Source organism: Sus scrofa, chromosome 14 (genome assembly GCF_000003025.6).
Source record: "Sus scrofa isolate TJ Tabasco breed Duroc chromosome 14, Sscrofa11.1, whole genome shotgun sequence".
Lineage (NCBI taxonomy): Eukaryota > Metazoa > Chordata > Mammalia > Artiodactyla > Suidae > Sus > Sus scrofa.
Genome location: NC_010456.5, coordinates 73,737,835 through 73,764,192, shown reverse-complemented (window position 1 = coordinate 73,764,192; position 26,358 = coordinate 73,737,835). Strand labels below are relative to the sequence as shown.

The window sequence follows — 26,358 nt, the reverse complement described above, 5'->3', positions numbered from 1 at the left end:
GATCGTTAACCCACTGAGCAAGGCCAGGGACCGAACCCGCAACCTCATGGTTCCTAGACGGATTCGCCAACCACTGCGCCGCGACGGGAACTCCAAATGAATTTTATTTATTTTTTGTCTTTTTTTTTTTTTTTTTTTTTTTTGCCTTTTCTTGGGCTGCTCCTGCGGCATATGGAGGTTCCCAGGCTAGGGGTCCAATCAGAGGTGCAGCCACCGGCCTACGCCAGAGCCACAGCAACGCCAGACCGTTAACCCACTGAGCAAGGCCAGGGATCGAACCCGCAACCTCATGGTTCCTCGTCGGATTCATTAACCACTGCGCCACAACGGGAATCCCTGATAAAACATTTTAAAAAATTGTTTTACATCCCGCACTGAGTTAACAAAGGAACACACTGAAGCCCCAAACAAAGGAAAATCAAGACTCCTACAAGATGAGTGTCAAAGCTGGTTTTGGAGTTCCCGTAGTAGTACAGCAGAAACAAATCTAACTGGTATCCATGAGGAAGCGGCTTCAATCCATGGCCTCGCTCAGTGGGTTGGGGATCCAGCACTGTCATGAGCTTTGTGTAGGCTGAAGACTTGGCTTGGATCCCCTGTCACTGTGGCTGTGGTATAGGCCAGCAGTTGCAGCTCCAATTTGACCCCTAGCCTGGGAAATTCCATATGCCGAGGTGCACCCCCCACAACAAAAAAGCTGATTTTAACTTTGAGGGTTGTTGCCAAGTCTTCCAAGAGATCTCAAACTTCCACTCTGACAAATAAATAGATAAATTTAGGGCCTGCCCAAGGTAAGGAGTCTAAAAAAAGATGGTTGAAAATACTGAGACTTCATTCACATGCTTAGTGGTACAAGAAATAAACCCTGCTAAGTAAAAGATGGCCAAGAAAAATTGCTTTTCTCAACTCAGATGCTCGGGTAAAGAAATATAAGGATCTCATGAATGTATGCCAAGACAGCTTTTATTTGAGTTTGTGGTTTGAGTTTGAACTACTTCTGTAGTACAGAACTACATGCTAAGAACTGAACGTGAACTGGTTCCCACATGGTAGCACTTCCCAGCAATTCCCTAGTAACTGGCAGAAGTAAATACAAATCTTCTCTGGAAGAACTTCATTTCAACCTAGGCCTCAAAGTCAAGTTTCTAGGAAAATGAGTGACACAGTAAAAAAAAAAAAAAAAAAAAAAAAGGATATAGGCTGACACAAATGAAACCAGCAACCAGCAGAAACAGACAGGTAAGGCTCATGAATAATGGAATTATAGAGTATAAAATAATTATATGCAGTATATTTATATAAACACAATACACGCCAAGGAAAGGGACTACAAAGCACAACCAAGCAGATTCAAAAAAAAAAAAAAAGAATTCTCAAGAATGAAAAATACGGTAAATGAAATTTAAAAACCCAATGGATGAACTAAGGAGGAGACTGATAAAATCCCTGTATGCATCACCCAGCTCCAACAATTATCAGCTCATAACCCATCTTTCTCCTACCCCCAGCTGCCCAGCCATTGTTGCTATTGAAAATATCAGTTGTTCTAATAGTTACATCTTTACAGGTTACTTATTTTTTCTGGCTGCTTTTAAATATCATCTAAAGGTGTGTTATCCCTTCTCCATCCTTCATGCCTCTTAACTTTCTATTTGTCTCTCTGGGTTTTATTCTGGTTAATTTCTTAAACTGTCTTGTTTGTGTGACTTACAAACCATGTAAATATTTTACACGGTTATAAATGGGAACTAGTAAGCTTCTTGAACAAATGGTTGATTCTGGGTCTCAAGCAGGAAATGCACAAGGGAACCTGGAATATTTCATCAAGTAAAAATATTTTCTAAAAAAAATAAATAAAAAAGGAAGGAAGACTATGAGTCATGCAGAAGGACCCAGAGGCCAAAATTAAGTTCCCAATGGCCAAAAATGGAGTAATTTGAGCATCAGTCTGAGTGACAGCTACAACAGACTGAAGCACACAGTATTCTACAATTTATCCACCCTCCTGCTGATAGACATTTGAATTACTTCCAATTTTTAGCTATCATGAACAGTGTTGCTGTGAATATACATTTATCCTGATACACACATGCACTTGTTTTTATAGGATGTATGTCCCAAGTAGTGGAATTTCAGGGTAATAAAATATGAGTATCTTCAACTTTACTGGATAAACTGTTTTCATGGTAGTTTAACCCGTGGTGTCTTAACAGTTCGTAGAGAGTCTAATGGCACAGTAGAATACCCACATACTGTAAGTATACTGGCATCTCCCCTCTATCTCACTCTGCCATCTAAACACCATAAGGGAACCCACTGCTAGATTATGGATGGTTCACTTTTTTTTTTTTTTTTTTTTTTTTTTTTTGTCTTTTGTCTTGTTGTTGTTGTTGCTATTTCTTGGGCCGCTCCACGGCATATGGAGGTTCCCAGGCTAGGGGTCAAATCGGAGCCGTAGCCGCCAGCCTATGCCAGAGCCACAGCAACGTGGGATCCGAGCCACATCTGCAACCTACACCACAGCTCACGGCAACGCCGGATCGTTAACCCACTGAGCAAGGCCAGGGACCGAACCCGCAACCTCATGGTTCCTAGTCGGATTCGTTAACCACTGCGCCACGACGGGAACTCGGATGGTTCACTTTTTAACAGTTTTGGAATATTTTTTTTGAAAATGAATGCCAGGAATACCAGTTTTGTTAACAATTGAATATTTGAACATGTTGATTTTTTCATGCTGCTAACATAACCAATGTTATCATAAAACAATGATGCTTATTAAGACCCCAAAAAAAAAGTAACTCTAAGATGTTCTTATCTTTGACTAGGCCCTTCAATAATTAAATTTTTAGACTTTATAATGGTCATTAAAGTATCTGAAAGGAGGAGTTCCCGTCGTGGCGCAGTGGTTAACGAATCTGATTAGGAACCATGAGGTTGCAGGTTCGGTCCCTGCCCTTGCTCAGTGGGTCAACAATCCGGCGTTGCCATGAGCTGTGGTGTAAGTCGCAGATGCGGCTCGGATCCCGTGTTGCTGTGGCTCTGGCGTAGGCCGGAGGCTACAGCTCCAATTCGACCCCTAGCCTAGGAACCTCCATATGTATCTGAAAGGATTAGCACCTCTGGGTTACCATTATAGTACCCCGGGTTACATCTGACTATCTTGCATGAGCTAAAATTTAGTTTTTTTCTGGAGAAGGCAATATCAGTTTGTAGTAACAAACCTAAACAGAAGTTTATCAATCACAGTTTAGGAAAACTTAGCAAACATCTAATGGAAAGAAGGAATCCTCATGTGTACCTTTAAATATAATGACACCCTCTTCCTTTATTTTTTTTCTTTTTGTTTTGTTTTATTCTTTTTTTTTTTTTTTTTTTTTGTCTTTTTGCTATTTCTTTGGGCTGCTCCCGCGGCATATGGAGGTTCCCAGGCTAGGGGTCCAATCGGAGCTGTAGCCGCCGGCCTACGCCAGAGCCACAGCAACGCGGGATCCGAGCCGCGTCTGCGACCTACACCACAGCTCACGGCAATGCCAGATCATTAACCCACTGAGCAAGGCCAGGGACCAAACCTGCAACCTCATGGTTCCTAGTCGGATTCATTAACCACTGCGCCACGACGGGAACTCCTATTCTTTTTTTTTTTCTTTTGTCACACACACAGCATGCATAAGTTCCTGGGCCAAGGATCAAACCTGCATCACAGCAATGACCTGAGCCACAGCAGTGACAATGCCAGGTCCTTAATCCCCTGAGCCACCAGGGAACACCTCCTCTGCCTGTATTCTTAAACCAACAGGAGACTTGATTTATAGCAAAATAATTAAGTCAACATTCAGCTCAATCAAAATAAGATGTATATCAAAAAACTATGAGATAGCTTGACAAAATTATATAGATAACTGGATAGGCAGGTGGGTGGATGAAAGAGGGGAGGGAGAGAAAGAGGAGTAGAGAGAGCAGATGTGGCAGAAATATTTATATTTAGTGCATCTAGGATGGGTTCTTTAAACTATTCTAACAACTGAACATAAGCTTAAAGTTTTCAGCATAAACACCTGAAGATAAAAAAATATCTAAAAGATATTTACCAAAATGTTCATACTCCATTGATTTCAAAATTACAACTAATCTTCTGTGTGTGTGTATGTTATCTTTTTTGGGCCACACCTGTGGCATACGGAAGTTCCCAGGCTAGGTGTCGAATAGGAGCTGCTGCTGCCAGTCTGTGCCACAGCCACAGCAACACCAGATCCAAGCCGCATCTGCAGCCTATACTACAGCTCATGGCAATGCCAGATCCTTAACCCACTGAGCGAGGCCAGGGATCAAACCCGCAACCTCATAGTTCCTAGTCGGATTTGTTTCCACTGCACCATGACGGGAACTCCAATTACAAGTAATATTTAAAAACTTCTGTTAATCTGGATCTTCTTACAATAGTTATATACTATTCATGTGATAAAATGTTTTAATAAACTCTTCTATTTTAAGCTAAAAACATAAGATTATAAAATGCCCCTTGCGTGTACTTACACATCCACAGGAATCTGGTCCCCCATTGAACAGGGAACAAGCCATCCGCACAATCTCTGCCTCTATCTTACGCAGTCCTGGGAAGATATCTGGATGCAGCGGGTTACTCCATGCAAAATCTCCGTAAGCCTGCGGAGAAATGCAAGCAAATGTCAAGTATGGGAAAAACAAGCATACACCAAAGATTTCTAAGTATTAAACACAATGCTAGAAACTGGGGAAATGGTAAGATATGCTCCCCAACCTAAAGAAGATCCAAATATAGTGGAGGAGACAGACATGCATAAAAATGATTTTACCGTGTGGTAAGAGGAAAGTATAAAGGTGGTTAAAACACAGACTAAACCACCACACAGACCCAATCTGAAACCTTAGCTTTCCCTATCACTTCCAGCTGTGTAGTCTTAGGTCAAATAACCTCTCTGAGGTTCAATTTCCTCATACGCTGAAGGGGATAATTATAGTACCTCTCGATGGAGTTCTAGCCAGAAATAAATAACATGACACGTGGGAAGCACTCAGTAGAGTGTGTGGCACAAAGCAGCTATTGTTGTCAGTGCGAGACCAGACGTATGTATGTACATGACAGCAAGGGGCCCGAAAGAGGAACTAACGAACATCCTGAGTGGTCTGGAGTGTCTGTTGAGTGGAACCTTGAGACATAAATAGGAAGTCATCATTTAGAACAGACAGAATGAAGGAAGAGAAGGAAAACAACACAGGAGCAAGGTGTACTCAGTCAAAAGGGAGGAGTTAGTGTTTATGTGGGAAAATAACACGAATGGGGGGGGGAGAGGTGGAAGCTGGCTTTCAAAAGGGTTTATATTTTCTGTTGCAAAGCAGCTTAAGTTTTGTCCTAGAGATAACGGAAAGCCACTGAAAGACTGAAGTGCAGACATACGGTCAAGTATTATGTTAAGATACAGCTGAGCAAAGCCTGTATCTTTAGTAAGGTATGAGCAGTTTCATAGTTATAATAATCAAACACAAAGATCTTAGAAACCATCGGTCTAATTCCAACTTTACATGGCAAAGTAGGGTTTAAAAAAGTAAATCTGAGTAGAAATGGAAGAAGCTAAAGGCATCTCTAAAGTCAACCAAAAAATGAGGATTACCTGAATTATAATTGAGATCACTGCTCATTCTCAGACCATGTGATTTGGGACTCAGGTAGTACAGGAAATTGTGACCAAGTTTCTATCCCTTAACTCTTATCCAACACAATATATCTTATCATTAATAATCTCAAGTGATGGTCTACCTTCCCTAGTAATCTGTCTTCTACACAGGGCATCTATAAAGCCTGGAAACATAAGTAACATTCTACTTTTTTATAGATTGAAGATGTCTCTGATAATATTATGCATATTCACCTATGTTTGGGTAAAGAAACACTTTCTAAACCTCTCAGTTTGAACAATAATCTTCACGTGAATTTTTTTTAATTACAAAAATAAGGGGAAAATGCAATACTAAAAAGTGGCAGGGCCCACACGCCCTTCAAGCACTGGGCACTCATTCACCTTCACCAGGAGTTCGGTGAGCTCCTTCTCCCCACTGTACACGGCTCCGGAGGCTTTCCCTTCTTGCCACGAGACATCTGCAGAGCAAGGGAAGACACTGGATCAGTAAGTAGGAGCCTTTGGGAAGACAGGCTCTGATAAAGAAGAAACAGGAAGAAACTCCTCTGCATACAAAAGAAAAAAAAAAAAAAAGTTGGGAGGGAAAACCCAAAGGTATATTAAATTAAAAGCAGTGTGAAAAAGATAGTAACAGCATCGAGGTACAATAGGGAGCCCAGTAATAATGTTGTCATCATCTCCAACTGCTTTCTAATATTGCAACAATTTCTCTTTATCCATACTCATTTTGTGTTCTCTATATGGCTCAGCTTGACCCTTCTCTGCAATGGCTTCCTTCTTCTCTCCCTTCCTAGCCAGTCAAAGGAAGTGTGGCAACTGCTATGAGTAGAGTTGGCAGAAAATAGTAAGGCAAGCATGTGAAATTCAGTATATTACCACCAAAGTTGTAGCCAGGGAATTGAACCCTGACTAGATAAAGTGGTGAGATAGGAACCATCAGCATCCTGGTCTCAGGAACCCCTTCCTTCAGACAAGTCTGGAAGCCCAGAATTAGCCACTTGCTTCCAAGATACACTGCAGTACTTAGCACCAGGAACATAGCCAACACAGGGATACAGCTCAGAGGAAAGGTTCCTGACTGGAATATAAGGTCCAACTTCCCACGTCCTGTCTGAGCTGGTTCTTTGAAAAGGTAGACAAAATTGACAAACCTATGGCCAGACTCACCAAGAAGAGGAGAGAAAAAACCCAAATAAACAAAATAAGAAATGAAAATGGAGAAATCACAACAGATACTGCAGAAATACAAAAAACCCTAAGAGAACACTATGAATAAGTATATAGAGATACTCTGCGGTACCACCAAGTCTGCTACTGTGGGCACCTCAGGTCCTTTTATGACCACATGGCTGTGCCCAATGCAAGTGGGCAGTGAGAATTACAGAAGCACCCTAACTGCACTGAAAACTTGCCAAGGGCTCTACAAAGCCAAGCTCTTCAGCTCCAATGAAAGCAGAAGACTGAGCAGTGAATATCCAGACAACCCCTCCTTCTCACATGATCTCTGCCAGCTGTGGCCGGGGGCCAGTCTGACTCTCACTCTTCTTTAGAGGACACTGGTCTTCAAACCAGAAGTCACCAGCATTTCTTCTTTTACTGGGGCTACGGAGTATGGCAATGGACTTAAAAATGGAAGGGAAGGAAACTATGGTGCAGCAATCAGCCCTTGTAATCATAAACATCTTTAAAAACAAGCCTCAGAATGCCAATTCTTGCTTATAGCATCTATACATCCTGGACAATATCTAGTTTTATACCATCCAATGTCAAAAATTCATCTAATTTTTCAATTAGAAAATTTAAAATGTAACCCAATGTCCTGGACTAGATCCTAGAACAGAAAAAAAGGACTTAAAAGAAAAACTGAAATAGCGGAGTTCCCGTCGTGGCTCAGTGGTTAACGAATCCAACTAGGAACCATGAGGTTGTGGGTTCGATCCCTGGCCTTGCTCAGTGAGTTAGGGATCCGGTGTTGCCATGAGCTGTGGTGTAGGCTGCAGACGCGGCTCGGATCCCGCATTGCTGTGGCTCTGGCGTAGGCCGGTGGCTACAGCTCCGATTAGACCCCTAACCTGGGAACCTCCATATGCCGCGGGAGCGGCCCAAGAAATGGCAAAAAGACAAAATAAATAAATAAATAAAATAAAATTATGCCAAACTAAAAAGCCTGTTTTAAAAAGGTAATTGTAATATTATCTTAATGCATAACAAATATGTTTGTGTTAATAGGTTAACATTTGTTAGCACTTACTAGAAGCCAGGAATTATATGTTTATATGTGTGATTTCATTTAATCTCTACAATTATCCTTTCAGTAAGTACTATTATCCTCATTGTAGAAAGAGAGAAACAGAGGCACAGAGAAGTTAAGTAACTCACCCAAGGTCATACATTAAGTGGTCCAACCAGGATGTAAATCCAGGCTGAATCCATGGGCTGTACTCTTAAACACAAAGCTGCCTGGTGCATTTATCCGTCCCATGTGTGCTCCATGCATACATGTATGTGTGTGTGCTTTTTACACAAAAGCACTATTAACATTCTAAGATACACACACACACGTATATACATACACATATATGTATCTATAGGTATGTACTATCTGCATTTATACTTTGAAGATAAAATTATATTGACATTTTATCTTCACTTGTGCCTCTACACAGATATCACAATTTCTCTAACGAATCAGTATTTCAGTTTTATTATATTTTCTCTTTCCAAAAACCAAATCTATTTTATTCCGGCTTAGAAAAGAAAAAGGAACCAAGTTCCCCTGTCTCTGAGATTTGTTTGCTTTATGGATAAAGAATGAATCTAAATGTAATTTTTTAAATATGAAATTCAGCCTCTGAGACAGGAAGGGGACCCTCCTGAATGTAGAAGCACTAGAGTGATGCTTCAGGATGAACACTTCTCAGACTCTGCAAACATCAAATGATGACCAAGTGAAGAGCCACCTTAAGGACGTAGGGAACCGTACCCAAAGAGCTGTATTCCTTGAGCTTCTCCAGAACTGCAGCCGGGCTCAGGCCTTGAGAGGGCAGGGCTTTGACGTACTCTTTGTCCACTTTCAGGAATGACATGTTCTTGCTAATATCATCCTTGGTCTTGTTCAGCTTATCTTGGATCTCCAAAGGTAAGGAAGACAAAGTTAATAGGGAGATGGAAGAATACAGTCCAGAGAGTAGAAGAACCAGTTACAACATCAAGTCCACCACTCAAAGCTACAGAACAAAGATGGTATTTTTTCTTTTTCTTTTTTCTTTTTTTTTTTTTTTTTTGTTTCATCTTTTTAGGGCCACACCTGCAGCATATAGAAGTTCCCCAGCTAGAGGCTGAATCAGAGTTGCAGCTGCCGGCCTACGCCAGAGCCACAGCAACTCAGGATCTGAGCTGTGTCTGCAACCTACACCACAGCTCACGGCAAAGCCAGATCCTTAACCCACTGAACAAGGCCAGGAATTGAACCCACATCCTCATGGATACTAGCTGGGTTTGTTACTGCTGAGCCACAATAGGAACTCCAACAGGTACTCCTTTTTGGGGGGGCGTGGGGGAGGTTCTTAAAAGAGATATGGTGACATTTTGACCAGCCAGGTAATTTCTGGCCTGGCCAATAGTCTCTTAGAAGTTTGAAAAGTCAGCTTTCTCTCTGAAGGTCACAAACTCAATTCTTTGCCCCACGACTGTCCTTTGCCACGTTGACATCACCAATGCTTTACTTGGTTTGCATTTGCTAAAGTAAGCACTTCTCTGAGGGCAATATTTGAACCTTGTTCCTGCCACAGCTATAGTGGAACCTGCAGGAACCTTGTTCCTGCAGCAGCTACAGTGTAACCTGCAGGAACCTTGTTCCTGCAGCAGCTACAGTGTGTGCGCCAAAGAAACCAAGGCAGAACCATGAACAGTAGCCAGAAAACAGGCCAAGCAGCAGTAAAAAGGGATTCTGGTGCTTGTCAAGTGATGAGTTCCTTCACCAGATGCTCAGAGAGCACACGGGGAACCTGGGGTCCTAGACAAGCCCCCACACACAAGCACCAGGCATGCTGGGAAGAGCCAGGAGGCTGCCTCCAGGCTCCTCAAGTTGACAGTGTGAACCATGCCATGCTGGAGGAGTTAAAGTCTTTCTGCTACATAATTTATCAACTATGGTTACTTCTTTTCCATCCTCATCAGACATTTTCTTTCATCCATTTACTGGATAAATATCTGTTTAACTACTATTGGGTAGGGATACACAGTGAAAGAGAGAGAGAGAGGAAAAAAAAAACTGTTCTCTTGAAGCTTATTTTTAGCATCACAGACAGAAAATAGAAGTCAGGTGATAAAGAGTGCTGGGGTTGGGGGTAGGGTCAGAGCAGAGTAAGGAGGCAGAATATGGCAGGGGGCTATTTGTGATGAGAGGCTCTTGGGTTGCAGATATAGGAAGAGTGGCTACATATTACAATTTGTGTGTGTTACAGTGATATGGTTTCAGCAATATGTTTGTTAAAGTTTGATGCCCAAGGTATCTTCTAAACATTTAGACTTTTTTTCATCTCTAGTCATGGAAGGTTAGAATCCAAGAGGATCTTCTTAGATGTGGTCCTCAATGAGACACAGAAAAAAAAAAAAAAAAACACTCCTTTCAAACATGTCTACAACAGTCTAACAGCCAGGTACTGGTAGGAAGCAGAGTCCACAATGCCAGGGCATGTGATGGACATGGAGGTATTTTTAAAGTTATAAACAAAAGAATTATGCTGCATAAACATACCAGCAACAAACTATAAAAACTGAGCTTCCATGCATAGACAATGCTGTTGTGATAAAACTGACAAAAACAATGAGACGTATGTTAGAAAGCGCAGCAAGTACTCCCCTGCTCCAGTTCTTACTTCAGAACCTCCCTCACATTTTAATTTCTTCACAGCATTAAATTTCAAAGTGAAATGCCTAGGCATTTATTTGTTCACCTTCTGGCTTTCTTAGTCCTGAAATATAGATTCTACAGAGGAGGGCCTTGGTCTTGTTCACCACTATATCTCCAGCACCCAGAATGGTACCCGACACCGTGCCCACTAATACGTGCTGAGTTAAGTGAACCTGAGTGAGAGAGGGACACACACTCACATACTCAGAACAAACAACTTTCATCTCTGAGCCTCAAAATCTGCTTCAAGAAATTGAAAGGTGATTATACCATTTCTAAGCACCTTCCAAGTCTGTTATATAAATTTAATGGGTTCTGGAACCCCAGCACTGATTTATCTCAAAATCTGCAACTGAAGGAGAAAAGTATGATGAATAAGGGCAGAAAAAACACAGAGAATGATAAGGGGAAAAGCTCGTCTCCTTTGGACTCAGTCCATCCTTTGTAACTTCCCTCTCCTCTGCCCTTTATTCTGTTAGGACTAAAGTAGAGTTAACGTTAGAGCTTAATATGATTTGGGATCAAATAAAAACCCTCATTTCCTTCATTCTCTTGCTCCACCCCCAGTTATTACTTCCACTTCCCCACAGGAAATGAACCTGGAAACACAAAGTTCTGGGAGGGTCAGCACAGTGGTCTGAGTGGATTTCAGTCAAAGGCTAGAGATAATTCCCACCTTTTCTGGACTGGCCAGGAAATGGGAAAAGGAACCGAATGTCAGCAGTGAAAGAAAGCTTGAAGACAAGCTGAGGGGCAGGGCGGGAAACGAGAGAAGGTGAAGCCATCAAGCATGGAGCCTGCAGTGGGGCCTGCCCGGTTTACCTACATCTGTGATAAAGAACCCAAGATAAGGGAAGAATACAGAGGTGGGTGAGGGCAGAGAAGATCCAGCAAAGGGAACACACTAGGCTACTTGCTCTTCGACATGGATTGAGAATGGCTCTGCTATCTAACCTGGGATCAGCATGGCCTGTGCCTGTTTTTGTAAAGAACATTTCACTGGAACACGGCCAGGCTCATCCCTCCACAAGGGCAAAGGTGAGGAGTTGTGACAGACACGGTATGGCCTGCAACACCTAAAATGGTTCATATCTAGCCCTTCACAGAAAAAGTTTGCCAACCCTGATCTAAACCATGTAAGCACTCAGCCCTGGATGAGTGTCCAAATCCAGCCCAGCCAAATATTGCTCCAAAGCTTCATGTCACTTCTATCCGGTTTTCTCCTTTCAAAGTCTTCCTTAACAGTCATCTCCTTTCTCCTTTGGTCAAATGTGCTGGCAAAAGGGTGAGGTCAGGCTTCCAGCTCTTGGCACTTCTGAACTTTTGTGAGGTCCAAAAATGTTTCTAAATGTTGTCAAATGTTTCTTGGAGGTGGGGGACAAAAACCACCATCCCCCTTGAAAATCCCAGATTTCGGTAAATATAAAGAAAGAGGTATGATGATGGCGGAGGTGGGGACAGCTGAGGAGAAAGGTCTGCACTGACTCTACTTACCTTGCGACCAATAACAGGCATCTTCCTGATGAGCTTAACACATCTCTTTTTAAACCTCGACCATAAACCTGAAAGAAACAAATGGTTCTATTATCCAAAAACATTTCCGTGGCTATGACCTGATAGTCATAATGTGTGGACTCTTCAACCTGTCCTCCACAATCTCACTTGTCTTCAGATTGCAAAAGTACTTTCCTTCCTTTAAAAAAAATCTAAAAAAGAAAAAAACTTTTAATTTTTGAATAAGTTAATATGGCTCAAACATGGTTCAAGAGTAAAAAAATGACCACACATACACACACATTCTCATCTGTCCCCCAAACCCTCATCCTACCCCCAGGTAAACACTACTATTAGTTTCCTGATACTCTTCTCGAAGTTCTTCATACACATATAAGCAAGAATAAAGATATATTCTTACCGGTCTCTTTTACACAAAGGGCGACACACTCTGACACAGTACTAGACCTTGTTTCTATACTTAGGCATATTCTTTGTTTAAAAACATCAGTTCTGGAGTTCCCGTCGTGGCGCAGTGGTTAACGAATCCGACTAGGAACCATGGGGTTGCGGGTTTGATCCCTGCCCTTGCTCAGTGGGTTAACGATCCGGCGTTGCCGTGGGCTGTGGTGTAGGTTGCAGACGCGGCTCGGATCCTGCGTTGCTGTGGATCTGGCGTAGGCCGGAGGCTACAGCTCCGATTCAACCCCTAGCCTGGGAACCTCCATATGCCGCGGGAGCGGCCCAAGAAATAGCAAAAAAGATAAAAACATCAGTTCTTCCTCACTCATTTTTATAGCTGTAGAGTATTCCATTAGAGGGGTATACCCTAATTTACTGAACCTGCCCCTTCCTGATGGAAACTTAGGTTGTTTCTAATGTTTGCTATTACATATCATGCAGAAATAAGCAGCCTTATAACACATACCATACTGCATACATGAGAGTATATCTACAGGATAAATTCCCAGAAACAGAACTGCTGGGTCAAATATAATGCAGAGCTCCTAACCTGCCCAAGGTTTCCAGGCGCCTAACATTTCTTTTCCTTCCCTCAACACAAATGACCAACCTGTGTGTTGTTTTTCAGGATCTATGCTCCAGTCTCTCATTCAACCCATATCCCAGCAACATTTTCTGGACCTAAAAAGGCTTTCAACTTCATGGACACCAGTCAGATTCCATTCTTTTGGGCAGTACATAGAATATGGAATTCTGATCCTGTCAATTACCATAATTACAGATATATGGCATCTACATAGATGGTTACACCTTTCAATGAATTCATATTTAATGTATCTCACCTGACCCTGACAAGATGGTGAGGTTGGCAGCAGAAGGTTCTATCTACTATCCAAAAGCATTAATAACCTGCTCGGATCAGTACTGGGGCAAGGACTTCACTGAAGGCTTTGTTGTTCTAGTCCTAGACTCCCAAGACTCTGCACTGCTTCAAATGCAGAACAGGAATTCTCAGCCTAAATTCTAAGAAATCTAGACCGAGGGCTGATGCAGGGATACCAAGGCATAAACTGAATGAACTTCACTGCTTTCCTAGGAGACCCGAGTATTCCAATTTCCCTTGCCAGGAGGAGCATTCAACAACCACAGAATGTGTCTCCACATTTTTCAAGTATTTACTACATGATGCCTTGCATCTCTACTAGTTGTTTGTGCTTAGGCTGTATGTACCCCAAGTGCCTAGCACTGAAGTCAACTCTCTATACAGGTCTGGGACAAAACCAGGTAACTAAGACACAGACTGACTGAGAAGACAAAGGGATTACACTGTAAATCAACTATACCCCCAATAAAACTAAAAAAAAAAAAAAAAAAAACAATAACGACAAAGGGATTGAAACCACTGCTGGTAGTTACTTTTTTGTTTGAATTTGGAGTATTTCTTTTCGGTTCTATGTTGTACACATTGTAATACACACCTGAGATCTTATCATATGTACAATATTATATCTTTTCACTTGTGGTATTTTTTACATTATTAAAAAATTCTTTCTGGAGTTCCTGCTGCAGCACAGAGGGTTAAGACTCTGACTGCTGGAGTTCCCACTGTGGCTCGGTGGGTTAAGGACCCAACATTGTCTTAGGATGTGGGTTCAATCCCTGGTCTTGCTCAGTGGGTTAATGAGATTCGGTGCTGCCACACGCCATTAAAAAGGGGGAGAAATCTTCCTAGATGTGTTTTTGTTTTGTTTTTTTTGCCACACCCACTGCATATGGAAGTTCCCAGGCCAGGGATTGAATCTAAGCCACAGCTGTCACCTATGCCACAACCACAGCAACACTGGATCCTTAACCCACTGCACAACAGTGAAAACTTCCGAAATGTATTTTTAGATTTTACTTTAACAGTCCATCAAATGAGTATAACTTAGGGTTGGCTATTTTAACTGCCTGTTGTTTGATTATTTCTAACAATGTTAAAGCTGTAATGATTCAGAACCACTTCCTTATTAATAGCTATAGTAATTTATTAAAGGTCTAATTAAAAGAGGTCTAGAAATCAGGAAGCTCAGTCAGGTGTCCAAAAGTACATTAGTGGAAGAGAAAAGAATACACTAATTTTGTGAAAGATGTGAGATAAAATGGTGTAGGGTAAAGAAAAAAGCAGAGAATACAGGATTAGAGATGGAGAAACTAAAAAAATAATGTGGTCATGTCCTAAAAAGACTATCTCACAAGTAAAAGTCCTCAGAGGTACAGAAAAAGTACCTAGTATGTTTTACAGTAGTCAAGTAGGAAATGCCAGGTAAGAATAACAATGCATAGCTTTTTGCAGTTTACAAATTCCTTTCACACCAATGGGGCCACTGGATCTTCCTTCCCATCAGCCTGTGACTAAGTAAGGCAGGTATTATTACATTCATTTTACTGTGAGGAAACAGGCTAAGAGGCTTAAAGGTGTTGCCCGAGGTGCCATGGCTAGAAAGCTCCCTACCACAGAACTCTTGATTTCTGTTGATGACCTATGGACAATCCCACAGACAGCATCAACATTGGTTGTAAGGACAGGATGAGAGCTGATAATCACAGAGCCGAATTAAGGAAAAGATAATACCTTAGAGGGCTGCTAACCCTGCCCACTCCCATCCCCACCCCCCTGCCACGTCCAGGTCTTATCTACCCTTCCAGGTCTTATCTACCTGTGTCCATCCCGTGTTACCCTCTCCCCCTCGGAAGGGTATCCAGAGTTTGAAGATCAGCAAAATTATCACTTGTCCAGACTTTAGACCCTAGGGCACTACACTCAAAGTAACTCAATGTTCTTTCAGCAATACACAGAGTACGTCTATGTGAGCAAGGGGCTGAAAATACTATCAAAATTATCTCTAATCTCTGAAGAGAAGACATTTCTCTCTGTGTCTAAAATTCAAGTTGGGGAGTTCCCGTCGTGGCACAGCAGAAATGAGTCTGACTAGGAACCATGAGGTTTCGGGTTCGATCCCTGGCCTCGCTCAGTGAGTTAAGGATCTGGCATTGCTGTGAGCTGTGGTGTAGGTCGCAGACATGGCTCGGATCTGGCGTGGCTGTGGCTGTGGTGGAGGCCAGCAGCTACCGCTCCAATTAGACCCCTAGCCTAGGAACCTCCATATGCTGCTGGTGCAGCCCTAAAAAGACAAAAATAAATAAATAAGTTGGAAGTTACAAAACAAAAAGTGGGCTGGGTATGTAAATGTATTAAGTTACATGAAATTGCCAATATTCAACAATCTTTGACCTATGAACGAACTACATTTTATATGGTTCAACATGAATCTGATTGAGAAAGAGATTTATATATATAAACAGTGGTTACCTCTAGGTAACAAGATTTTAATTTTGTTCTAATAGCTTATCTATATTGCCAAACTTTATACAATGAACATGAACTGCTTTTATAAGAAAAAATGTTATTCATAACATTCCCAATAGCTAGGAGTTCAGCTCACAAAGATTTCAATGGCACATACCACTCACACTGCTACTATTAATTCTCTCATGCAATGCTAAGAGGCCAGTACATTCTTTTTTGAACACTAAAGGCAGGTAGGTAAGTGCCAAGACCTAAGACAGCTGTGCTTCTACTACTACCAGTCAGATACAATGCCCACAGGCACCATGGGTTGCCCAACTGAAAGGTGAAGTAGATCCCAAAAGCTAATACTAGCCATGAGTTTCTGTCGTGGCTCAGTGGAAATGAATCTGACTGGCATCCATGAGGACACAGGTTTGATCCCTGGCCTCGCTCAGTGGGTTAAGGATCCGGCGTTGCCGTGAGCTGTGGTACAGGTCGAAGACGCAGCTCAGATCGGACGTTGCTGTGTCTGAGGCGTAGGCTGGCAGCTACAGCTCCAATTAGACCCCTAGCCTGGGAACCTCCATATGCCGCAGGTGTGGCCCTAGAACAGACAAAAAAAAAAAAAAAAAAAGGAAAAGTATATAGAATGGTGGCTGTCAGGAGCTGGGGAGACAGAAAAATGAGGGTTAGTGTTCAGCGGGTACAAAGTTCACAATAAGGAGAAAGTTGTGGAGATAGGATGGTAATGATGGTTACACAATGTGAATGTACTTAATGTCACCAAACTGTCCATTTAAAAATGGGAAAACTGGCAAATTTTTATCACAATAAAAAAAAAGAAAGAAAAGTACATTTATTGCTACTCTTTAGAGGCCTCTGGAATAGGACAGAATGGTGGGCAGCAATGAATCAAATGCTCCCCAGGAAAGGAATAAGCCTCAGCAGAAGGACAAGGGTTGTGTCCATTTCCAAACCATGGAACAGAGAAGCAGGTTAGTCTGTCTAATTTGTCAAGAGTTTATGAGAAAAATCTTGCAATGACTGGCAGCAGAAACTGAGGACAGGGGGTTTTTTTTTTTTTTTTTTTTTTTTTAAGCTGAAATGAACTAAAATTCGGACAGGGCAGTCATGTCTCATTTCCACTTTAATTAAGAGCTACGTTTACTCCACCATAACTTGGCAATGTTATTAGAACAACTGGATAGCTGTCTGCATGTAAATAGAGTAAACAGAATCTGGCCTCTAAGTTGACTTTCCCGGGGGAAGAGGAAGAAAACAGAAAAAAAAATTAAAGAGCCCCTTCAGGAGTTTCTGTTGTGGCCCAGCGGTAATGAACCCACATGAGGACACAGGTTTGATCCCTGGCCTCGCTCAGTGGGTTACGGATCGGCATTGCTGTGGCTGTGGTGTAGGCCAGCAGCCACAGCTCCGACTAACCCCTAGCCTAGGAACTTCCATATGCTGAGGGTGCAGCAATAAAAAGCAAAAAGCAAAAACAAAAATGGAGCCCCTTTAAACAGGTGTTATCAGGGAAGCAAATGGTTATGGAAATTTTATTACATTTTATTTATTATTTATAACCATGAGAAATTTTCATTTATTACTTTGAAAACACTTTTTAAAAAACTGAAGTAGGAGTTCCCACCATGGTGCAGCAGAAACGAATCGACTAGGAACCATGAGGTTGTGGGTTTGATCCCTGGCCTCGCTCAGTGGGTTAAGGATCCGGCGTTGCCATAAGCTGTGGTGTAGGTCACAGACACAGCTCGGATTTGGCGTGGCTGTGGCTAGCAGCTGTAGCTCCAATTAGACTCCTAGCCTGGGAACCTCCATATGCCATAGGTGCAGCCCTCGAAAGACAAAAAGACCAAAAAAAAAAAAAAAAAAAAAAGAATAGTTGATATGTAACATTGTGTTAGTTTCTGGTGCAGAGCACAGTGATTTAATTATACAGTGGTGTTCGCAGAGGGTGTGTGAAGGGTGTTAGGAGGGATGATTTATGAACTGATCGCTAATAGACTTCTCATCTTGCACACTCCCTGAGACATGGCTTCCTCTTTCCATGTCAATCTGGCTCCCCTAGTCACTACCCAGGGGGTTCAAAGTGCACGCTCCCCTGACAGCACAGGTTCAATTCCAAGAGGACAGGGACTCTGTGTTACTGTGTGGACATCCCTAGCACACAGCAGATATGCCAATGGTCACTACACTGAGTGCTGTTCTAATTGCTCAGAATCTTTATTGAAAGGATGGCCTAAAATAGAAGCAAGAAATTCGTGCTTGGGGATCTACAGGTGACACAATTATGTTCTAGGCAAGAAACTGAAAGTGAAGAAGGTTTAAGCCACAGGCTGACACATCTGTGGATCCTTAAACGACTAATCTTTTAGGGATTTTTATGTAAACTGCAAATTCAGAAAAATCAACATAAACAGTTAATTACACAAGTGTCCTGCTTTACCAGTCAGAAGCCAGTGTCCTGCTTTCCATCAAAACAAATTTTAAAAATCCAAACCAAACCAACCTGGAACTTCCCATGTGGTGCAGCCAGTTAAAAATTCAGCACAGTCTCTGGACTGGGAACTTACACATGCCACAGGCACAGCCAAAAAAAAAAACCCAACCAACCAACCAAGAAATCAGTCCAATCATGAATGTTCCAAAGCTAACATAACCACTACACCTTTATAGAGGGGACCATATACTTACTCTCTGGCTGGAAGACAAACTTATATACCCAGACTATCAGCAGGGTCCACACGACACTCCATGCAATGAGCTGCCAGGGCTCATACTTGGTGCAATGCCCATTTACATAATTCTTGGCCTTTGTGGAATACACCTCCAAAATCTCGAAGTAGGGCTCAAAGGCCTTCTAGAAATACAAAAGGAAAAAGAAATAGTCAGAAAGAGAAAGGAAATCTATTCTTAGTTTGTTCTTCAGCTCTTATTTTTCAAGGGCAAGGCTATTCATGATCTGGCCCTACTCCAGCAATAATCTTATCATCCTCTGAAGTCTGCAAAGCTTCTGCTCTGGGAACTCCAGTGTACATTGTCCCTTACCAATCATGTGGACTCTGACAAAGTTTGTGATCTTCTATCTGTAAAATTAAAAGTTAAGCCAGACCATCATTTCAGCTCTGAAGCTTCTATATGGCTGCAGTATTCACTGTCCCACTCTCTTAACTCAAAAGTAATCCTCTCAGTATAAATGTCCTTCTCCACTTTATTTGAATCTTTCTCATCCTCTAACCCAAAAGTCAACAGACTGTTTCTGTAAGAGGCCAAAGAGTAAATATTTTAGTGTTGCAAGCCAGTCTCTGTCACAGTGACTCAACTCTGCTGTTGTAGCACAAACGCAGTCATAAAATAGTGGGTAAACAAATAAAAGGAGTAATATTTAATTAGAGATGCTAAAAATTTGAATCATGTAATTTCGTATATCACAAAATCTTCTTCTTATAATCACACTTCAAAATTAAAATAGCATTCTTAGGTCATGGTCTATACAAAAACAGGCAGCAGGCCAGATTTAGCCCACAGCCTGCTCTGAGGTCCTATTTGACTTAAGAACTCTTAAAGCCGGGAACCGTATCTTATTATTATGTGCATCCCTCACAACACCTGGAGCAAAGAAGAAAAAATCCTCTTGTCTGAAAATTACTAGAATATCTGACTCATGAGAATTAATCGCCTCCATTATCCTCCTAAGTATCCATGTGTGCCTCTGTCCAGAGCTTGTCACAATGTGCTCTGCAGTCTACTCACCTGCTCCTCATCTCCCTGACAACATGATTAGATGCCCAAAGACTGACCAGATCCCAGTCCTACTCACAAGCCCCCAGAGTGGCCCATACAAAATAAGGTCGTCTTTGGTTTGCCATGCAGTCACTTACGCAACATTTATGAAGCATCTCCAGCATTTAAGGCATTGAGCTGGAGGAGCATTAACGTCATTATCTTAAGTTGTTGCCCTTACTGAGCTTACAATCCAGTGGGAGGGGTCTACACACACCCTTGCAGACACAGAGGGACACACATGTATATAAATGAGTAATTAGAACTCGTCAGGACAAACACCATAAAAGGATGGAAATGAAGTGCTAAGAGAGACCACTAAGGAAGGCCTAACTCGACCTGAGGGGAGGTGGGGAAATTATGACAGACGATAAAAATCCAAGCTGGTTGAAAGGGTAAAAGGATGATCAAAAAAAATTCTCTGGGCAGAAAAGTCAACAGAAAAACGAAGTCACACCAGGAAGAGAGACTAGTAGCTGCAAACGCATAAAAAGAGTCAGAAAGGCAAAAAAAAAAAACGTTCTGTGTAGTAAGAGCGCAGGCTAGATGAGGGCAGAGACCGTATCTATCTCATCCAAAGCTAAATCCTCAGCATATACAGAGTGCCTGGCAAACAATCTGTACTGAACAAAAGCCTGACAGTGATAAAGTAAATGATGAACAGATAAATTTACAAGAACACTGAGGCTGGGAGAAGTACACTAAGTCTAGATTTTAAATGGTCTGGGGGGAAAAAAAAAACATGGAGATGGAAGCATAAATTGATGGGCACTTTTTGTAAAGTGATTTATTTCTATCTCAACTTTTTTTTTTTTGTCTTTTTTGGTCTTTTAGGGCCATGCCCATGGCATATTGAGATTCCCAGGCTAGGGGTCCAATCAGAGCTATAGCTGCCAGCCTACACCACAGCCAAAGCAACACTAGATCCAAGTTGCATCTGTGACCTACACCACAACTCATGGCAATATGGGATCCTTAACCCATTGAGCAAGGCCAGGGATTGAACCCGCGTCCTTGTGGATGCTTGTTGGGTTCATTAACCACTGAGCCACAACGTGAACTCCCCTATCTCATAACTTTTTAAGTGTATCTTCATTTTGACCCAGAAATTCCATTTTTTGGTTGCACTTACGTATAAAAAGACATGTTCAAGGATATTCACTTCAGTAATTCTTTGTAACAGCAAAAGAAAATATAAAAAATGTAAATGTCCACTCATAAAGGAATGGTTAACAAACAATAATATACATATTTTATGTACCCATACTATGCAACATTAAAAACAAGACAGATTTAATGAATTATATAGAAAAATTTCCAGAACACAAAGTTAAAAAAAAAAAGCAAATTGCAGAATGACAATAAAAAAAGACATGGTTTATTAATCAAGAGTAATTTTTTGTTAAAGATAACTCATAGGAGAGGAATAGAAAGAGGACAAAGATTAGAGACAAAAAGTTTAAGGACTGTTGAAATAATCCAGGGGAGAAATAAACTGGGTTTAACCTTAAGCAGTATGGTATCGGGGGCCAAAAAGTAGTATGGATTTGAAAAACATTTTTGGAGGAGGCAAAGAGGGTTTTGATAACTTATGAGAGATAGAAAGCATGGAGTGGGGAGAACACAGAACAAATTTTCAAGTTCAGGTTTGAGAGACTGGGAAAGTAGTGACAGCATTAACCATAGTAGACTACGAGGAGAAGGGAAGCGGAAGATGGTAGGGGAGATTTTGAGAAAAAGATAATGATACTGGTTTGCATTATGTTCCTGTTGGATGCAAGATTCTAACAGGAGCATGAAAGCTTAGGAGGAGGACAGGTGCTTACCTAATGTTTGTTGAAAACATTTATAACCTTAGCAACTAGGCTGCAACATAAGGTAATTAGCATTAAGCAAGTACTGTGTTCCCAGAGGGCTATCCATGAAACACAGCCTGCCTGCAATCCCTTCACAGTTCCTGGAGGCCATTCCCTAGAGCCCACTGTTGCTATCAACAACCTCAAAGCTGCACAGCAGTGGTCGTGCTGGTCAAAACCTAGGAAAGACCAGAGGAGTCTACCATCGTCCAAGGTGTGTCATAATTTCCATCGTTATAAAGAATCTTCTAGTGTTAAAAGCTGTCATCAAACCAAATGGTTAAAGAGCGTATATGAATGGGATGATGGAAGAACATCATCATTTAGATCAGCTTTTCCCCTGGTAATTCCAGTTCCTAATTCACTAAGAAAACAGAAGTTACCAATGTCAAAAGATGACTGTAGATATTATCACCTCTTTGCCGCAGCACTGACTGAACAAAAATGTTAACTGGTATGAGGGAAAGAGCAAAGAATGAGCAAATGTCAGAGTTCCTGTTGTGGCGCAGTGGTTAACAAATCCGACTAGGAATCATGAGGTTGCGGGTTCGGTCCCTGCCCTTGCTCAGTGGGTTAACGATCTGGCGTTGCTGTGAGCTGTGGTGTAGGTGGCAGATGCGGCTGGGATCCCGAGTTGGTGCGGCTGTGGTGTAGGCTGGCTGCTACGCTCCAATTAGACCCCTAGCCTGGAAACCTCCATATGCCTCGGGAGCGGCCCAAGAAATGACAAAAAGACAAAAAAAAAAAAAAAAAAAAAACAACTTTCTGTAATGGAAATATAGATCCAAGGCATTAGAAAACAATAAAAATAAAAAAAAAAAAGAATGAGCAAATGTAAACTACTCCCATTTTTAGAAAGTCTATTAAAATATGAAAGCATTCCTTGCTAACGTGTGTATAATTATATTCTGCAAAGTAAGTTTTCTTTGTAATTAGTATAAGAAAATAACGAGAATCTTGAATTCAAATCCACACACACACACACACACGTATCTCCTTAAGAGAAGATAAACAGAAACACCTCTTTTGGAGATATATTTCTTTTTCTTTTTTGCCATGCCCGAGGCATGCAGAAGTTCCCAGGTCAGGGATTGAACCCGCACCACAGCAGCGACAACACCAGACCTTTATCCTGCAAGGCCACAAGGAAACTCCAGGGAGATATATTTTGTACTCTCTTACAGGATGCTACTGCATTTGGATGGGTCCTAGCAAGCTTTCTGAGTAGGAAACCAGTTGGTCACAGAAACTGCATCTCCTGGCCTCACTCCCAGGTCCTCCTAGGTTACCACAGACCACCTAGGCTGTCTCCAATGAGGAAGCACCACACAACACCCGCAGTGCACGGTATTAGTAGGGCTCTGGGGGGTAATGCACGCTCTTCCTTGGAAAAGAGGGTGCGGCAGTGCCTTGGGGCCTTGTAAACAGTGCCAACCCCAGGCTGGGTTCTGATGCAATAGTCCAGCCCTGGGGAAGCTTACCGTTAAAGTGCTGAAGAGAACTTTATAAATCAAGCCCACGTTTGATATTTATAGAGGCCCGGAAGCAGGACGAAACAGCGTGCCTAAGTGCATGCAGACGGGCTTGCCTCAGATTGGACACTGGGAACCTGAGCCTCCTGGCAGTATTCAGCACTCTTTCGATTCATTCTCAGTTCACGGACAGACGATCACTAAACACACTGCAATCCTGCACCATCCCAAGAGTTTTCTCTTCACAACTTAGGTTCCTGGCAGAATACACCCTGGATATATGGTAACATCCAACAAACAAACTAAAATTGCATAGCTAGGTCCTGACTAGAGATGAACATCTAGATAGAGATGGCACAAGAACTTATCATAATTACCATTGCCCGCCACATCTTTTCTGCTTACAGAAATACATTTTTGTCTATATACACTACAAATATATTTATAATTACAGTATCTGGGCTTCTGTTTATTTCAACTGAATCTACACCTTGTGTCTCTGGAACTATAAACTATGAACGGTCATCTATGAAGGCCACTGGTTTATGATGCAACTCCAGGCAAATTACTTCACCCATCTGTGCCCCCGTTTCTTTATCTAGAAGTGACACAGGATAGTCACAAAATAAACAGTGTCTGTGGACATGTGTATCGGTATATATGGATGTTCATCCCCAACACTTGCCTGACAAAGTTTGGTAAAACTTCCACAAGTAAAGCATTCTTTCCTTCGCACCTTGTTATAAAACTGGAAATGTATTTCTCTAGAGGAAAAAGCAAAATACCATGCTCGATGAATGTATATAAAATGATGGCAGAAAATACCTTAAATCTTTTAAAAGTCTAATTTTAAAAGATAAACTTCTGGATGAAGACTTAAAATAGTAACAACTTCAAGATGCTATATGGTCAAATAAGGATGAATAAACGAAGCAGCCTTTCTCTTTTTATTCACCTCGTTTCCAATCTAAAGATTTAGCTTTTAGCTGATGCCTAAAAGACATTAATACTCAATAATAATATTAGACAAAAGACAGCTGCTAGACTTTATGGGAGTTTGGCAGCCTACCATTCTCACATTGATCTCTTCACCCCCCAAATCACTGCAAGGGAGCAGACATTTTCGTGAACCTGACATGACAGTAGCAGTCTACAAACTCTGTAAACTTGGTCTTTTCTAGACCATTGACTTCCAAACATTACCAATATGGTCTCACAGAAATGCATTTTACAACACAAACTAGTCCACATAGCAACAGAAAGATATATAACTGTTAGGGGCTACTTGGGGGCTCATTGTTACAATGGCTCTTTCTGCTGACCCATGAGATGGACCACCTTGCTCAGGCGACATCCTGATTTCGCCGATGGTGGAGACTTTCTCAAGACCACGAGACCCTTCCCCCCACACCGTGGGAAACCACACACCTCCAGCTTTCTCAGGATTATGAGACCACCCTACCAGAAGACGCCTTCGACTTTCTGATGACTACGTGACCACCAGAGATCAGCTACAGGTGAAAGATAAATTAAACTCCCCCGGCTTCAGGGAATCCAATTTCCCATCCTCGGGGTATAAGAAGGCCCCACAAGAAGGGGTGGGGGCGGGGCTGGCTCTTCTCAAGGGTGGTCACCCTCTCCCTTTCCCCTCTAATAAATTTTCTTCTCTTTGCCTGAACACGCGGCTCGTTCTATTTCTCTCCATGCTCGCCTTACAATAACCAAAACAAATGTTTCCAAACTAATACCTAACACCTTATTGCTTGAGATGCAGTTGCATCTCTTTCACTATTTCTTCCTTCTTTTTTCAAATGCTTGACCCACTAAATTGATTCTGCATCCCTCTAAATGGGTCATGACCTTGAGGTTTAAAACCAGGATCTCAGGGTGATTTCACTCCTGGCTTCCTTAAATTTAGAATGCAGCGAAGGGATTTAACACTACGGGTTTTTTTCCACTCAACACAATCTCGATGTTTTTTATACTTAAGATTTATTCTCTTAACATTTTTGTGAGGCCAGGATTATGATGTGATGAAGCAACTAAGTCTAAGAGATTCAGAATTCTTCCATCGCAGTTATTTTCCTACCAGTACAACCCCACAGCTCTCCCCAATGATATTAAACTCTTTTCAGTCCCTAAATCACTTCAAGAGAACAAGATCCCCTTTCCTTGAGAACTAGTACTGTACTTAACCAACTGCCAATTAGGCAGTGATTACTTTTTTCCTATTAAATTCCTTGGTTATCAAATTATACCAGAAGAAACATTCCAAAAATGAGTAACACTGAAAGGAGACACTTTCAGACCCATACGGGATGGTGTACCTTTCCTTGGAGCTAATACAAATAATAACAATCCTTTCTCCATTATTTAATAGGGGTGAACCAATGGAATACATCAAAATCATCCAGGAGCTTTTTTCAGAACACCCCACCCACAGGTTCTGAGTACAGAGCAGAGCCTAGCAGTACATGTATTTTGGAATCTCCCCCAGGTGATCGTGACAGACAACCTTTTCTCTCACATGCCCCCTTCTCTCCCCATGCCCTTCTTCTACAAAAGAATTACCCAGTAATTGAGACGGGGGTAAAAAGACATCCACCGAGCTTTCCTGGAAGTGTTAAAGGCAGGGCCCAGCCACATCCATCCACAAGAGCAACTCGCTGCTCATGGCCAGTATTTATTCTTTGTCCAAATACTAGTGAAAATCAAAATCTTCCACCTGCCAATGCTACAGAAAAAAAAGAATTTGTTTTTCCTCTTTCTTCCACTTCCTCACCCCTAATACGACTGCACAGAACAACTCAATAGTTTTTCCAGAAAAAACAGAAACCTGAGCTTTAAAGCAGGAATGAGTAGTTCCCGTTGTGGCTCAGTGGTAACAAACCCCACTAGTATCCATGAGGACACAGGTTCGATCCCTGGCCCCACTCAGTGGGTTAAGGATCTGGCATTGCCGCGAGCTGTGGTTTAGGTCCCAGATGAGGCTCAGCTCTGGCATTGCTGTGGCTGTGGTGTAGGCTGGCAGCTGCAGCTCCAATTCGACCTCTAGCCTGGGAACTTCCATATGCCATAGGTGTGGCCCTTAAAAGTAAAAAAAAAAAAAAAAAAAAAAAAAAAAAAAGGCAGGAATGAGCTGCTGAGTCAAGAAAAACCTGTTTTACCCAGTTCACTCACTGCCTGTCTTCAGATCATATAGTACTCTAAAGATTGAGACTCAAACAAGGGAGTGATTTTTTTTTTTTAAGTGCAATATCCAAACCAATTAAATTTTTTTTCTTTTTTTTATTTTAAGGGAGTGAAGTTAAAATATAGAAGAAAGGAGTTCCCGTCGTGGCGCAGTGGT

General features: G+C 41.8%; 1 protein-coding gene across 9 annotated transcripts in view; it reads right to left on the bottom strand.

The window, feature by feature from the left end:
* SGPL1 (sphingosine-1-phosphate lyase 1) overlaps window positions 1-26,358 on the bottom strand; it is an 84,929-nt gene that overhangs the window by 17,638 nt on the left and 40,933 nt on the right. For all 9 annotated transcript variants that reach the window (XR_002338876.1, XM_005657411.3, XM_003133063.4 and 6 more), the window contains 5 exons: window positions 18,593-18,758; window positions 12,088-12,155; window positions 8,662-8,809; window positions 6,060-6,136; window positions 4,537-4,665 (listed from right to left, as the gene is read on the bottom strand). Coding sequence is in view for 8 of the 9 variants with exons in the window: in XM_005657411.3 (XP_005657468.1) it covers window positions 4,537-4,665; window positions 6,060-6,136; window positions 8,662-8,809; window positions 12,088-12,155; window positions 18,593-18,758 (588 nt within the window). In the remaining variant the exon portion in view is untranslated. The remainder of the gene's footprint in view (window positions 1-4,536; window positions 4,666-6,059; window positions 6,137-8,661; window positions 8,810-12,087; window positions 12,156-18,592; window positions 18,759-26,358) is intronic.